Raw genomic sequence first — 13,365 nt, 5'->3', positions numbered from 1 at the left:
CAATGTCTTGGATTGCTATGGGTTTACTTAATTGCATATTTGTATTTATATGTTTAAGATTACTCATTTGGTTTTGTTCTTCCAGTTCTATTTCTCATATTTCTACTAGATTTCTTCAGGTAAGTTCTACTTTCATTTTATTCTTTATGAGTTTACTGCATTGCTATGAGTTCAGTTAATTACTCATTGGTATTTACTTAATTGCTATGGATTTAGGGAATTTCTCATTCTCTTGTATATATATATATACTAGGTTCCCACCGCGTCCGTAGGGCGCGGTAGATCCCTCTTGGCTAACGCTGTTGTGGTTTATTACGTCCCAAATTTACGACGTAAGTGCTTTCGAACATTCTTCGAGTCCGCGTATACTGTTGGATCTATGATCACGCCATTGACATCACGTTAGGTCGAGCTTCCTAAGGTGTGCATGCACAATGATGCCCATTTTCAAACAACGTGGGGTCGATCGTCGCAAACCACTTATGAGATGTCAGAGAAGATAGTAAGAATAAATGAGAATTAAGTTTAGGTTAAGCATAGTAAAGCGAATGAAAAAATGAATTGTTAAGTTGATTGATGGTCTTTAGATGAGGGGGATGATTTTTAACTAAATGAAAATAGGGGTCCTAAAATGAAGTTGATTACAAATTAGGGGGACCATTTTAACTAAATGAAAATAATGTATGCATCCATGGCTGAGATAGTTGCTGTTACTGTGAAATCCTGTTAGGCGCAGCGCAGCCTAGACTCTCTCTTCTCTTCTCTCTCTACTGGGAGTTGGAGCTTCTCTGTTGGTTGACCATGGCGCCTGTACGGATGATAGGCAAGTAACCCATTTCCGTACTCCCACTGCTCCTCACATTTTACACTTCTTTTTCCATTTCTTCATGTTTTCAGCGCCCATATATGCCCATCTGATCAACACTCTCTTTCTCTCTCCTCCCCTATCGATTTTGAACAGATATAGCGGTTAACTTCACAGGTGAGACAATTTAACAAACACTTTATCTGCAATCAAGAATACAGTTCCGAATTTATTTGTTGTTTTTGTTGTCGTGGAACTGATAAGTTTAGTTTTGGGCGTAGATGGAATGTTCAAAGGGCTTTACCATGGAAAACAATGTCATATTGGAGATATTGCTACTGTTCTAGCTAGGGCTTGGAGTTCTGGTGTTGATCGAATTATTGTAAGCTAATTACTTATTCAGCATTTCCTTTTACATATTTGTATTGGTAACACTAATGAATTCTGATATTGGCTAGGTAACTGGTGGATCTCTTGAGGAATCAAAGGAAGCTCTAGCCATTGCTGAAACTGATGGTTTGTCTCTAGTTCTATTTTGCCTCTTCTTCTTCTCTCATCCTTCTTAGTCAAGATTCCTTGTTCATTTTGATATGCAGGGAGACTTTTCTGTACAGTTGGTGTGCATCCTACCAGATGCAAGGTCTCTCTCTCTCTCTCTCTCTCTCTCTCTCTCTCTTCGATGCATTCTATCCATGTCTCTGTCTGTTTTATGCAGGAATTTGAGGATAGTGGGGACTCAGAGAAGCATTTCCAGGCCCTTGTGTCATTGGCTAAGGAAGGAATTGAGAAGGGGAAGGTTCTTCTTTTCTCTCTTTCTCATCAGTTACTCAAATCACTTGTTGTCTTTGTTGTTGGAATTCAAGATTTATACCCAAATCAATTATGCTGAAAACAATTAATTACCATATGTTATTACATGTAAAATTTCAACATACATTTTTGGTTCTCTGTGTACATTTTTCCTATCTAAACTCGCTTACCATATCGGGCACCCAAAATAGTCCATTTAGTAGTTCCCTTGAAATCGTTGAAGTAATGCTCAATAAAGGTTTTAGCATTAGCGCCACATCGTACAAAATTCACCGTGCCTTCCAACAAGATTTTACCTTACATATTGAGGGCTTTATGCCCGCCATGGGCTTCGCTGGAAATGTTGATCCTGAGACTTTTCTGATGTAGGTAGTGGCAATCGGTGAATGTGGGTTGGATTATGACAGGCTCCAGTTCTGCCCAGCTGATGTTCAGAAAAAGTATGTAAAGCTGGAGTTTCTTATTTGATTTATTCCTTTTTGTCCTCGTCACTAGTTTGGCAATGCGCATGTTGCTTAAAATAGGTATTTTGAGAAGCAATTTGAATTAGCGGATGCTGTGAAGCTGCCCATGTTCTTGCACATGCGTGCTGCTGCTGAAGATTTTTGTGAAATCCTTACTCGAAATAAGGAGAGGTTAGTTTGCTTGATGTCGTTGGCCCTACTAATGAAATATTTTACCATGATCGCAGTTCTTTTTATATTGCGTTAATCTAATATAATCCCCTTTGTTGGTGTTTAGCAACTAGGAAATTCTTAGGCAAAGAAGTATTCTCTCTTTTTTAGTTTTGTCGTGTTGTTACAAGCAGGTATATGTAATTGTATTAAGACTAGGATCCGTTTGTAGTTATATTGGCGTTCCTAAGCTACTTTTCGCTTGTACACATACATGTCTTATTATATGGATGGACTGATCAAATTTATTCTTACTCTGACAGGTTCCCAGGCGGGGTTGTTCATTCATTCACTGGTAGCAAAGAGGACTGTGATAAGCTCCTTTCATTTAGTGACGTATTTATAGGTGATTGACTCGTGTGTAATGGATTTTACGTTATTTACTTCAACCTTCCTATTATTTGAGAAACAAAATTCTAGAAATTTTAATAGTATCTTTAGACATTTAAAGTATTGGATGGACAGGATGGTATTCATCTGAGCTCAGCATCTACATCATCTACATTATAAATAACCTACTTAATCATTAAATCTTATCCATCCCAGCTGGACCTATTTATGAATCTTAGCTAATGTCTTTATCCTTAAATCCAAATGTATAGAACCAAGTGGCAAATTACCATTTTATCTAGTTACATTAATTTCGGTATAGGAGATTCCATAGGGTAATTCCAGTCAATATGGTTTTCTTTGTGCTGTGTAAAGGTCATTAATCAGGAGCCTGTCGATGAAGAGTTATATGCAACAAAAATTGTCAACTGTGGTTCAGATTTAATGTGCATAATGTACATGAAACCATAATCGTTTGGCCGGGAACAAAAGCTTGCGACCAGAAGAACTAACTTTGTCTGTTTTTTTTTCCTTCTCTTTAATATGATTTTGTTTCAGTACTAGGTGAGTTTGATATTCAATCTCATCTTTTTGGGCTAGCAGGTGTAAATGGCTGCTCTTTGAAGACTGCCGAAAATCTCGATGTTGTAAAAGGTATCCCTATTGAGAGGATGATGATTGAGACTGACTCACCATACTGTGACATCAAGAACACTCATGCAGGAATCAAACTTGTAAAATCTACATGGCCTTCTAAGAAGAAAGAGAAGTACGACACCGAGTGCCTTGTTAAAGGTCGCAATGAACCCTGTTTAGTCAAGTAAGTGGGCCCTTTACTGAATGATGTGAATATTATATATATATATATATATATATATATATATATATATATATATATATATATGTATGTATGTATGTATGTATGTACATATCTCATATAGTAGTTCGATCGGGGTATTTGCAAGCTGGGCCTCCATATATCCACATGACTGCAAACACATCTGGAGAATTTTGATCACAAGTTTTTGTCCTGCAGTTAACTCTCTGATCTTATTGTTAGTTTTGTGGCCATCCAACTAAAAACCAATTAGCTATTTGTGGAGGGGACCTAAATATTATATTCTTGGTTACTTGATAACCCTGTTCCCACATGCGACTATTCTCGCACGCCCCCTCAGGTGTGGATCTTTATGAGCCTAAACATATGTTTTATTGGGTGCCGTGGAACATGTATGGCCTATCACGTCTGGCGTAGCTCTAATACCATGTTAAATTTGTGGTCGTCCTACTCAAAACCAATTGCAAATGAGTGGAGATGACCTAGATATTATATTAGTGGTTACTGGAGTACCCTTGTCCCATGTGGGACTATTCTCACACATATATCATCAAATGATTTGCTTAGAGTTGTAGGTTAATTTTCTCATCCCCAACATTACTTAGATGCTAAGTTTCTTTTAAGGTTATTCAAATTGGTAAATTGGTTTCTGGTCTCATTTACATGTTAAATAACATATTTGGGGAAGCAGAAAGAGGTTTGCGGATTTTAATTACTGAATTTATTTATTGCATATCTTCCCCTTTAAATTCATGGTTCATTTAATATCTGAATGAAATGATATCTTTCTAGGCAAGTTCTTGAGGTGGTTGCTGGCTGTAAAGGTACTGGTGACATTGAGCAATTGAGTAAGACTATATACAACAACACTTGCAGGTAATCCAAGGGTCTTTTAGTTCTTTGGTATTTTATGTGATTTGCTGAAAAGTAAGATAAGGAATCTGCGGATGTTCGAACTATACCCTGCAAATTCCCGTACAGTGGCATCAGATCTTATAAAAAGATTACCATCCTCAATACTGACATGAGATTTTAGATTAATGCTTGTACTGTAAACAATCAAATGTAAACTAAGTTTTCGGTTATATTTTACTTCACTGTCATTATGAAAGGGTTAAATCGCCAAAGAGGTCGCAAAATTTGACCAACTGCCTGTCTGGCCCCCATATATAGACTACCAAACAACTGGGGCAAAACTGTATAGGTCAATATATGGAGGGCCCATCAGGCGATTTGGTAAGTGTTGGGAGTCATTCGGGAAGTGACCCTAAAAGACCGTGTCTCATCTATTTTCTCTTACACAGGCATCTATATGATATTCATGAACTCTCATGCATGCTCTAGGTATACAGGTGCCCTGATTTCTGAGCTGAAGATTGAGTTTTTCTCTAAACATTATTACTTGAACTTGCAGGGTCTTCTTTCCTCATGATTTGGACTCAAAGGCAGATGCTCTTTTAGACAAAGGCCACGAATAATACTCACCCATCAACCATCTTTCGAGTGGAAATCTCATGCTTCAGTGGACTTTTTTTTTTAAAATCTTTCTCTAAAGTATGTGCCTATACGTCCGCTTGAAGTTATTTCTATCCAAAAAGATACTGATTCACACAGAAGTTACAACTGACTTACCAAATGTCGAGATCAAGTTTTGTTGGAATATGTAAAGAAGTTTTATACCTTGAACCTTGGAAGTCAAACCATTCAAATAATGTAGTTCATGATTTTGGTCAAGTGTAATGGATACTATTTATGTGGAAACTGATTGCTAGTTTTGAAATTCAAAGTCGGAGAATGTTACTTAGGGAACTCCTAAATCGATAAGAGCAAGGAATAAAATGTCGACATATTTCGGTCGAAATGACCGAAACATGTCCGAAATTCACATCACCGAAACGAAATTTCCACCGAAATCTGACACGAAATTTCGAAACAGAGATTTAAGTTTAGGGTTTCGAAATATTCTAAAATCATAACTCGTATGATACCTTAGTCGTTTATCTTCTACCTTTCTGTTAATTTGTTCCATCTTTCTTGACTACTCCTTCTCAAATATTTTGTTCTTCAAGAGATTCTTCTCTTCTTTAGGTGATCTTTAACTTCAAATTCCGATTTGAGAGAGAGAGATGAAGAGGGAACAGTCGGTTTCGGCTGAGAAGTCGAAATAGGGATTAAGAATTGTATTTAAGGGGAAAACAATTTTTACTACAAAACAAGAATGTTATGTTTTATTTCTGGTTAGCCCCCTAACTATTACTATTATAGCAGATTGGACCCGTAAACTAACTGTTTTAGGTTTTTATCTGATAATGTACCCCCTAAACTAACTGTTTAATCGCAGATAAGCACCTAACTTAACTGTTTTGATACTAATAGAGTTAAATAACTCAATTTATCCCCTAAACTAGTTGTTTTATTGCAGATTAATACCAAACTTAATTGTTTTAGAACTGTTTTATCATTCCGCAAATTTGTAAAATTTGCACACAGACCGAAACGTTTCCACGAAACGTGTCTACTTTTGGATCGACCGAAGTTTCCATCGAAACCGAAATTTCATTCCTTGGATAAGAGCTTTTGAAAAGACTATTATAGATATGGAAAGTCCTATGTTTAGTCTCTTGGATTCATCAACGAAGAAATCACAGTATCTTTTAGATTATATCTACTCACATCATAAGAAATGAGAAAATACAGGAAAAACTGGGCAAAGAAAAAATAAATAACATATCCTATAGTGTAAGTTCCTTGAGACATCTTTTCAAACATAGGCTAGTACAGTACTTCCCAAATTGCAAATAACTGACAACAGTCCATATTTAAAATTCAACAAAATGCATATATATGGAATAAACTATCAAAAATAAAAACTAAATTACGCCTTCATCGTGGGCCAGGTACTGATCACCAAAATGACGATGGCATCACAAGAGCGACTAACTGAAACTTACTAGCTTAAGATGGCCCCAGATTTACTGCCTTCTGGTAGACTCTTACCACTGGCATTCCATCGCCTAAGTCGTTTCCACCTTGGTCATGTCCAACTCTCCATGATCGATCTTTTTTCTTCTGAGGCTTCTTGTGGTGTTTATAAGATGATGTAGCAGTTGCCTGCTTCTTCCTGACTGGAGCAGTCTTTGTTGGAGCTAAACCGCTTGAAATATCAAAAGACCCAAGATCATCCAGCATCTGATCTAAATTAGCATTACTTCCGCTTTCTTCTACAGCTGAAGAATCTTCATCATCAGATGAATCTGAGTCATCATCTGCAGTTAATGAACTTGATCCAAATTCTATCTCCTCATCAGACTCAACCCCAGGAGGCATCTCATAGTGAGGCAGTTTTCCGTCGAGGTAGTCTTTTAAGATTATACGAGACGCTTTAGTTTCATCTGGAAGCCCACTAGACCCGACATAACCACGAGAAGCACAGTAAGCTCTAAGCAACTCTGATGCAAGAGGAGGTCTAGATTGAAGTTCATAAGTCTTCGGTTTGGGTAGCTTGATGTTATAGACATTCTCAATGAGATTCCTTGGAACACGATTCGCTACAACTTGAACAGCTTCTCTATGTTGGGTCATCCTGTCGATTGGAAGAACTCCAGACGCAATCATCTCATACCTTGAGCTTGTGAAAGATGGGAAAACTAAACCAGGACAATCACAAAGCATCAGTTCTTCAGATATTATCAATGTCTGGAAATGTTTCGTCTTCCCTGGAGTTGAGGTTACACCAGTTCGCTTTTCGCCAACCAAGGCATTAATGGTTGAACTCTTCCCGACATTAGGGTAACCAACAAATCCGACAATTACATGTTTACTTGCGTGATTTCCGGTACTGGGCAAGCTGGAGGAACTAGTGTCTCTTCTGATTGAAGCTATAGCCTCTGCTTCAGATTGTAAGCGGGCTAAAAGCTCGTCTCGGCCATAAATTTTGGTGTCAATCTGATTATCTGACTTGTTTGATGTGATTTGCTCCTCGAATCCTTTTAGCGGTTTTCCTTCTAAAGCAGCAGTGGCAGCTTTTGCTGACCAGAATAGGAAAAGAATTCCATTTTCGTGGAAATACTTCGCCCATCTTTCCCTGCAAAAGAAAAGTTCAGAATAATCATGAAAAGATTCAAGTAAGACCTGTAGAATATATTGGTTAAGATTGGACATCAGGATTCAGGAGTATATGTACCTGACTGCAACTGGTAAAAGATCGGCCTTGTTCACAAGGAGCAACGTTTCCTTGTGTTCATCAATTTCTCGTGCATATGCCTAAATAGCCATACTTTGGTCAGTATCAGTCGTACCTTTGAATTTAGTACTGGAGGAAAACATCTAATTATGACTCTGCAAACCTATAATTTTCATTTCTTAAATCTCTGGATCTCCAAAGCCTTCTAACACCGTATATACAGTGTTTTTAAATAACAACACGGAAACCTAAATAGAATAAAATAAAGAACCAGACAAGTTCCATGGTTATCTTTTATTTTTCTATTCACAGGTGTTACATTCATACTCTTACCCTCACCTCTTAGCTAGTTGAGTATGAACAAAAATGCTAGATAAATTTAACTTTGAAGGAGTAACATATATCCAATTTTTGTTTGATGAAGCTGATTGGAGATATGGAATCTAATCAGCTGACGCTGATCTGTCTTGTGAATATTTAGATGAACAAGGGTTCCAGTCTTCCAGATGTCTGGACAAGAAAGAGTGTCATTACTTGTCACAGTGACACATTTTGTCATTTTTTCCTTCCAGTTTCTCCAATTCGTCGATTTAGCTAGATTAGCTTACATCTTTTGACATTTTCGAAGTTTTTTTTAGGTAGAAGATCTGTCTACCTTAAAGAAAAAAGGCCGAGTAACCAAATAACAAGCAACATTTCATGCCATAATTGAAAGAGAAAATTAGAATTTTCTTTTAGCTTTCCTGTCTCATACAACAATTTTCAGCTTCATTTAATTTGTTAAATTTCAGCCTCGTCTAATTCGTTATTGAAAAGTGAAGTACTCAATCCTTCACAAATTTAAGAGGTTTGTGCAGAACAAAAAAGTTATTAGTTACTCTTTTGAATACATAGATAATATTAAGGACGTTAGTAGTCGAATAGCATTTGAATTTGCTTAGGTCGTATTAGTTATGTAAAGGAGAGAATCCAAGGAACTACCTCAAGATCAGGGCACCGATAGAAAAGTGGATCACGAGCATCAACTACCATCACAAGCTGGTTGGAAAAAAGATGATGTTAGACCTTCACCGGGGAATTCAATTAAACATATCCGGGGCAACACCAGAAAAAAAAAGTACAGTGATATACTACAATGAGATAAAAGAACAAGATCACTTGCGATCTAAATTTTGCGTACTTCTTTGCAACATACGTTTTATAACAAAAATCAAAGCCTTTCCAAGATACAATATAGATATTATCACTAACGGCCCTGCACACGAGGAGAGAAGGCATACGAGATATTGTTTTTAATAATATCCTCAATTTACAAAGATCATACTTGATTATTGGCATTTGGATAAAGATATTAAAAGCTGGTTTCATAAGAATAAGAAAGGCTAGAACACATGAAGAAACTAAAGGAATATTATACTACACAACCAAAATCAATCAATGCTTGTAATAAGCTTACAACAAACAGGAGACCAGAGGCAGTTTCAGTATGCTAAACTACTACGAGGTTCATAACCATTTTGCGTAGCAGTTAATTTGGGCAAAGTTAAGTTGAAACAAAATAGAAGTCACAGAAACATTAACTATATGACAGAACAAATCTAAACAAAACTCGTGGAAGTGATATGTGTAAGAAGTAGGAGCTTCCACAAAACAGACTACTCAAAACAGTACCAGATCAAACTCCAAAACTCCAAAATGATCGAACAAGTTAAAACAAAAAAGGGAACTTCTAGCGAAAACATATTAAAAAAACACCTACTTATTGGAGTAACAAACACAATGAATCATAATACGGTAACTTACCAAATCACTTCGTTCAAGAACTCGCCATAACTGTCTCCAGATATCCAAGTTCTTCTCAAATGGAGTAAGAACGAGCTTATCATTTTCCTCTAGTCTGAAATGAAACATAAGTCACATAATAAACATAATTCACTTCCATAAGATAGTAACAATGACAAATGCCACAGTAAAAGTTTAGTAATTCGTCATTATCATGAAAAGCCAGTATATTTCAACAACAAAAAAATTGACAAAGTAATCAATTTTGTACTTTCATTCTTTCTAATTCAAACTGTAATAATCAGGTATAAAGCTTCGAAAAGAAAATCGAAAACTCAAAACAGGAAAAAAGATGATTAAACAGTACCTGGCAAGACTTCTACGCCAGACTAAGAAAGCTTGTTTTTCATTAAAATCAAGCTGATCAACCGACATCCCTGGAGTCCATGGTGGCCTACAAATAAGCAACAAAAAACCCTAATTCACAATTTGAAATCATAACTTACAGATTCATACAAGCAGAATAAACCCTAATTCATATTTACAGTATAAATGAGAAATCCAATTTAGCTACCTTCGAGGAACTTGAAGACTACTAGCATATAAAGCTTCCTCATTTTTCTGTTGCTCTCTCAACTCTTCAGGTGTCAAGTTGTTTTCACTAGAACTCGGATCCCTACACCAAAAACAATCAACATCACCAATATATCATCCCAAAAGATTAGAAATTTAGGGTTTTTCTCGTAGAGGCGATGGATTAATTCTTACAAGCTAATGGGGAAGTCAGTTTGATTATCAACGTTATAGTTACGTTCAGCTTCGTCGGCGCGTTCGATGATAGCATCGATATCGGTAACTTCAGTTACAGATTCAAGAACTTTATTTTCTTGTTTTCTGTAATAACGACCTTTCTCTTTGATTTGTTGAATCATTTGATTATGTTTCTTAACTAGGGCTCTCCCTAGTCCTGTTTTCTCGTTCTTCCCCATCGTTCTAATTCAAGATAAAAATATCCAAACACAAACCCTAGAAATCACCTCCTGAAATGGAGCAGTTAATACTTTTTCTCTCTCTAACTTCTCTCTCTCTCTAGAAGAGAGGTTGAGCTTCGTCGATGGAGGAGTTGTGTTTTTTATATGAGAAAGAAGCCTCTTCTTCTGAATAGCCGCCGACGCGGAGAGCTTCAGAATTTTTTGATTACGCAGCGAAATGCGTAAGGAGATGACTCTGTTACCGTTATAACGGTGAATATTGAGGGTTTTAGAGGGGGATAGATATGGGCACCACCACTTTTATCAAGCCCAATCTCTAACCGTTTTAACTTTGTCCTTGTATTAGAACTTTGTTAAAACAAGGGGCTGATAGCTAATAAGAAGAGGATGTGAGGGCCTTTTTGGAATTAACAAAAATCTAGAAGTCCAATTTGACATTTGAGATAGTTTTTAAGAAAAAACCTCTAAAAATCTTATGTAGCTCAAAGTTTCTTAGACAGGGTGTTGCTTTAGAGATGCTCTAATTCTAAAATGCTTTTGGATTGAACATTTGAATTATACTCTCTACTAATGGATTGGAGGCCAACTGGTCGTGTCGGTCCGGAAACGGCACGGCAAGGAACGTCGTGTGCCGACCCGTCACGGGTCAAGCGACCCGTGGGTAGGTCTGGGATTTTAAGCTCCCAGACCCGTCAACGACGACACGTCAAGAACGAAAACACGACCCGCCACGGCCCATGGTGTTCCTAACCCGTCACGACACTCTATCACATTAGAAAAGGGTACTTAATTTACAAAATATTATTATTATTTTGTTGAAAATAGTTATTAATTAATAAAATCAATAGTTAAAAATATTATTAAGTAATAAAATAAACATAGATTCTAAAGTTTAAACAAAGATCACAACGTTTGACTTGAAAATTATTTAGTGGTTCATTTTATTACGTTTGGAAACAACTGGCCCATTAGCCACGACCCAACACAACAACGGCCAGAACCCCCACGGAAACGGCACAGCAACGGTTGTGCCGTTGCCATGGGGCGTTTCTGTGCCCAGACTATATGGTTTGGGAACGACACGGCACGACTCAAAGTCGTGTCTGTGACGTGTCTAACACGCCACAACTGTTAAACGGGTCGTGCCGCCACGACACGGCCCGTTGGCCACCACTACTCTCTACACTCTCTTTGCGATCTGCCTATCTACTTAGGGGTGGGATCGGGCGGGTATGGTACCAACAGGTGACTTGATATCCAAATTAAGCCTTGCATTTGAGATAACTTTTAGAAAAAAAAAATTCTAAAAATCTTACGTGGCTCAAAGTTTCTGAGACTGGGTGTTGCTTTAGAGATGCTTTAATTCTAAGATGCTTTTGAATTGAAGATCTCAATTATACTATCAAGAAAGAATTTGAATCGAGACATGACCATTTTTTTAAGTTTTGCATTGGAAATACTGTCAGTAAATCCAGTTTGACAGAATGCACTTTTAACAAGAACACGCACACATCTAAAGCGTCCTTTATATAAGATTTCATCTCCCAGACTCTCTTTGCCGTCTGCCTATCTACCTATGTAGGGGTGGGAATCAAGCGGGTATGGCACCCACGGGTGACTTGGGTTCGGGCACGGGCGGGTTGGGTAATTATGCTCCTTGACCACTCGGGCGAAGGCCCTTTCCTTTTCTTCCCGGTACGCTAGGCCCACCCAGGCAAATCAGGCATCGGGTAAACTCCATTTTGTAAGGTAGCTGAAAGTTTTAAGTTGCATGCACGAAGTGCACATGATTTGATTCAGCACACATGGATGGCCTACAACCTCTTATAAGAGCATTCCTCACCTTTATCGACTATGAAGGGGCAGCGTGGGGACTACCTATAAGAACTTGTGAGAAAGTTTTACCTTAGTTGCTTAGTCACACAACTTTGAGTTCACGAAAAGTTGGCAAACGATGAAGTTTACATATAGGAGGGCATTTCTCACATTGATCTCAAGAAGGGGAAGCTTTACTATTGGACCCACACCAAGTTTCAATTTTAGACATTGGTTTTTGGGTAGTATCAATTTGTCGGCCACTCCTCCCCTAGTATCAATGGGCTCGGCGTGGGAGGGGGGGTCGGGTAGGGGTTTGAACCCGATCCCGCCCATAGTGGGCTGGGCGGGTTGTGCTCGAGACGGGCCTCGGGTGCCCATGGTCAATTACGGCTTCGGGTTCCTGTGGACGGGTTCGGGCCCATGGACAGAATTTCCAGCGCTATACCTATCTACCTTGCTCTGTCTTCCGATCTCTTCCACCTTTTTTCTCTGCCAACTGATAAGCCATCACCATATAATTTTCTTTTGGAGGATGATGGGCCCTAAGCATGTTTTCTCTCTGCCAACTGCAAAGCCATCACCATATAATTTTCCTTTGGAGGGTGGTGGGCCCTAACCACAATACTTATCTGATGTGGTCCGGGGTACCTTCCAAGTTGCTCCAAGCGACATTTTCAGTACAGTTGTAGCAAATGGAATTCAAACAAAGGCATATTATTTCTGCTTCATAAACAGACAAGAAACAACACGAACATTGTAAATGCATCAAAAGACAACAACCCTGCAAAAATGCATAATTACTAATTTGAAAATGATTTGGATGAGCTCTCTTTTCTTGCTAAATCATCAACCTGGCTGTCTTTTCCAATCCTCGTTTCCAACTCCTCTGTTATTTCCTCTCAAACAGATCAAAGGAAACAGAGATGGAATAGAAGCAAAGCCAGGAAGGAAAAAAGAATATCGCAAAGTATTTCATAAGCAAGAGATCTGTTTATAAAACCAATGGAGGACAAACCGTCTGAAATCTAGCTCGGGTCGGTTAGAATTCAAATCAGCTTTCATAACCAAGTGTTCAGTGAAACTAGATTAACTACATGTAAAGTTTGCTTAATATAGTTAATGAACACGGCAAG

At 38.0% G+C, this 13,365-nt stretch overlaps 2 protein-coding genes across 3 annotated transcripts; one reads left to right on the top strand and one right to left on the bottom strand.

The window, feature by feature from the left end:
* The first annotated feature begins 680 nt into the window (after positions 1 to 680).
* LOC147549787 (TatD related DNase) lies at positions 681 to 5,189 on the top strand. Of its 2 annotated transcripts, XM_086666651.1 has the most exons (12): positions 727 to 823; positions 962 to 982; positions 1,087 to 1,187; positions 1,264 to 1,321; positions 1,402 to 1,445; positions 1,521 to 1,601; positions 1,985 to 2,055; positions 2,140 to 2,250; positions 2,553 to 2,635; positions 3,223 to 3,439; positions 4,250 to 4,333; positions 4,872 to 5,189. In XM_086666651.1, exons 1-12 carry the CDS (start codon positions 802 to 804, stop codon positions 4,933 to 4,935), a joined length of 957 nt encoding a protein of 318 aa, XP_086522777.1. In that variant the 5' UTR covers positions 727 to 801; the 3' UTR covers positions 4,936 to 5,189. The 2 variants fall into 2 exon arrangements, with proteins under 2 accessions (XP_086522778.1, XP_086522777.1); XM_086666652.1 differs by lacking the exon at positions 962 to 982 and having other exon boundaries at positions 681 to 840.
* A 972-nt stretch (positions 5,190 to 6,161) lies between these two features.
* Positions 6,162 to 10,766, bottom strand: LOC147549786 (GTPase LSG1-1-like). Its single transcript, XM_086666650.1, has 7 exons — positions 10,191 to 10,766; positions 9,997 to 10,098; positions 9,790 to 9,876; positions 9,444 to 9,537; positions 8,622 to 8,678; positions 7,641 to 7,720; positions 6,162 to 7,541 (listed from the first exon to the last, which is right to left on the bottom strand). The coding sequence occupies exons 1-7, from the start codon at positions 10,409 to 10,411 to the stop codon at positions 6,413 to 6,415; spliced, it is 1,770 nt and encodes a 589-aa protein (XP_086522776.1). The 5' UTR covers positions 10,412 to 10,766; the 3' UTR covers positions 6,162 to 6,412.
* Between the last annotated feature and the right edge of the window lie 2,599 nt (positions 10,767 to 13,365).

Source organism: Eschscholzia californica, unplaced genomic scaffold (assembly GCF_041429995.1).
Source record: "Eschscholzia californica isolate CP2 unplaced genomic scaffold, dmEscCali1.0.p SCAF_3, whole genome shotgun sequence".
NCBI lineage: Eukaryota > Viridiplantae > Streptophyta > Magnoliopsida > Ranunculales > Papaveraceae > Eschscholzia > Eschscholzia californica.
Note: the sequence above shows the minus strand (reverse complement) of the source record. Positions and strands in the feature narration are given on the sequence as shown.

What these genes read in the sequence shown, in the direction of transcription:
- LOC147549787 (XM_086666651.1), top strand. Translation starts at nt 802, where the DNA reads ATGGCGCCTGTACGGATGATAG. An exon ending in AAGGAATTGAGAAGGGGAAG is followed by an intron (nt 1,602 to 1,984) that starts GTTCTTCTTTTC and finishes TTTCTGATGTAG; the next exon opens with GTAGTGGCAATCGGTGAATG. An exon ending in CTTACTCGAAATAAGGAGAG is followed by an intron (nt 2,251 to 2,552) that starts GTTAGTTTGCTT and finishes TTACTCTGACAG; the next exon opens with GTTCCCAGGCGGGGTTGTTC.
- LOC147549786 (XM_086666650.1), bottom strand. Translation starts at nt 10,411, where the DNA reads ATGGGGAAGAACGAGAAAACAGGACTAGGGAGAGCCCTAGTTAAGAAA. An exon ending in TTCTTGAACGAAGTGATTTG is followed by an intron (nt 8,679 to 9,443) that starts GTAAGTTACCGT and finishes TTTTCCAACCAG; the next exon opens with CTTGTGATGGTAGTTGATGC. An exon ending in CTTTTACCAGTTGCAGTCAG is followed by an intron (nt 7,542 to 7,640) that starts GTACATATACTC and finishes TTTCTTTTGCAG; the next exon opens with GGAAAGATGGGCGAAGTATT.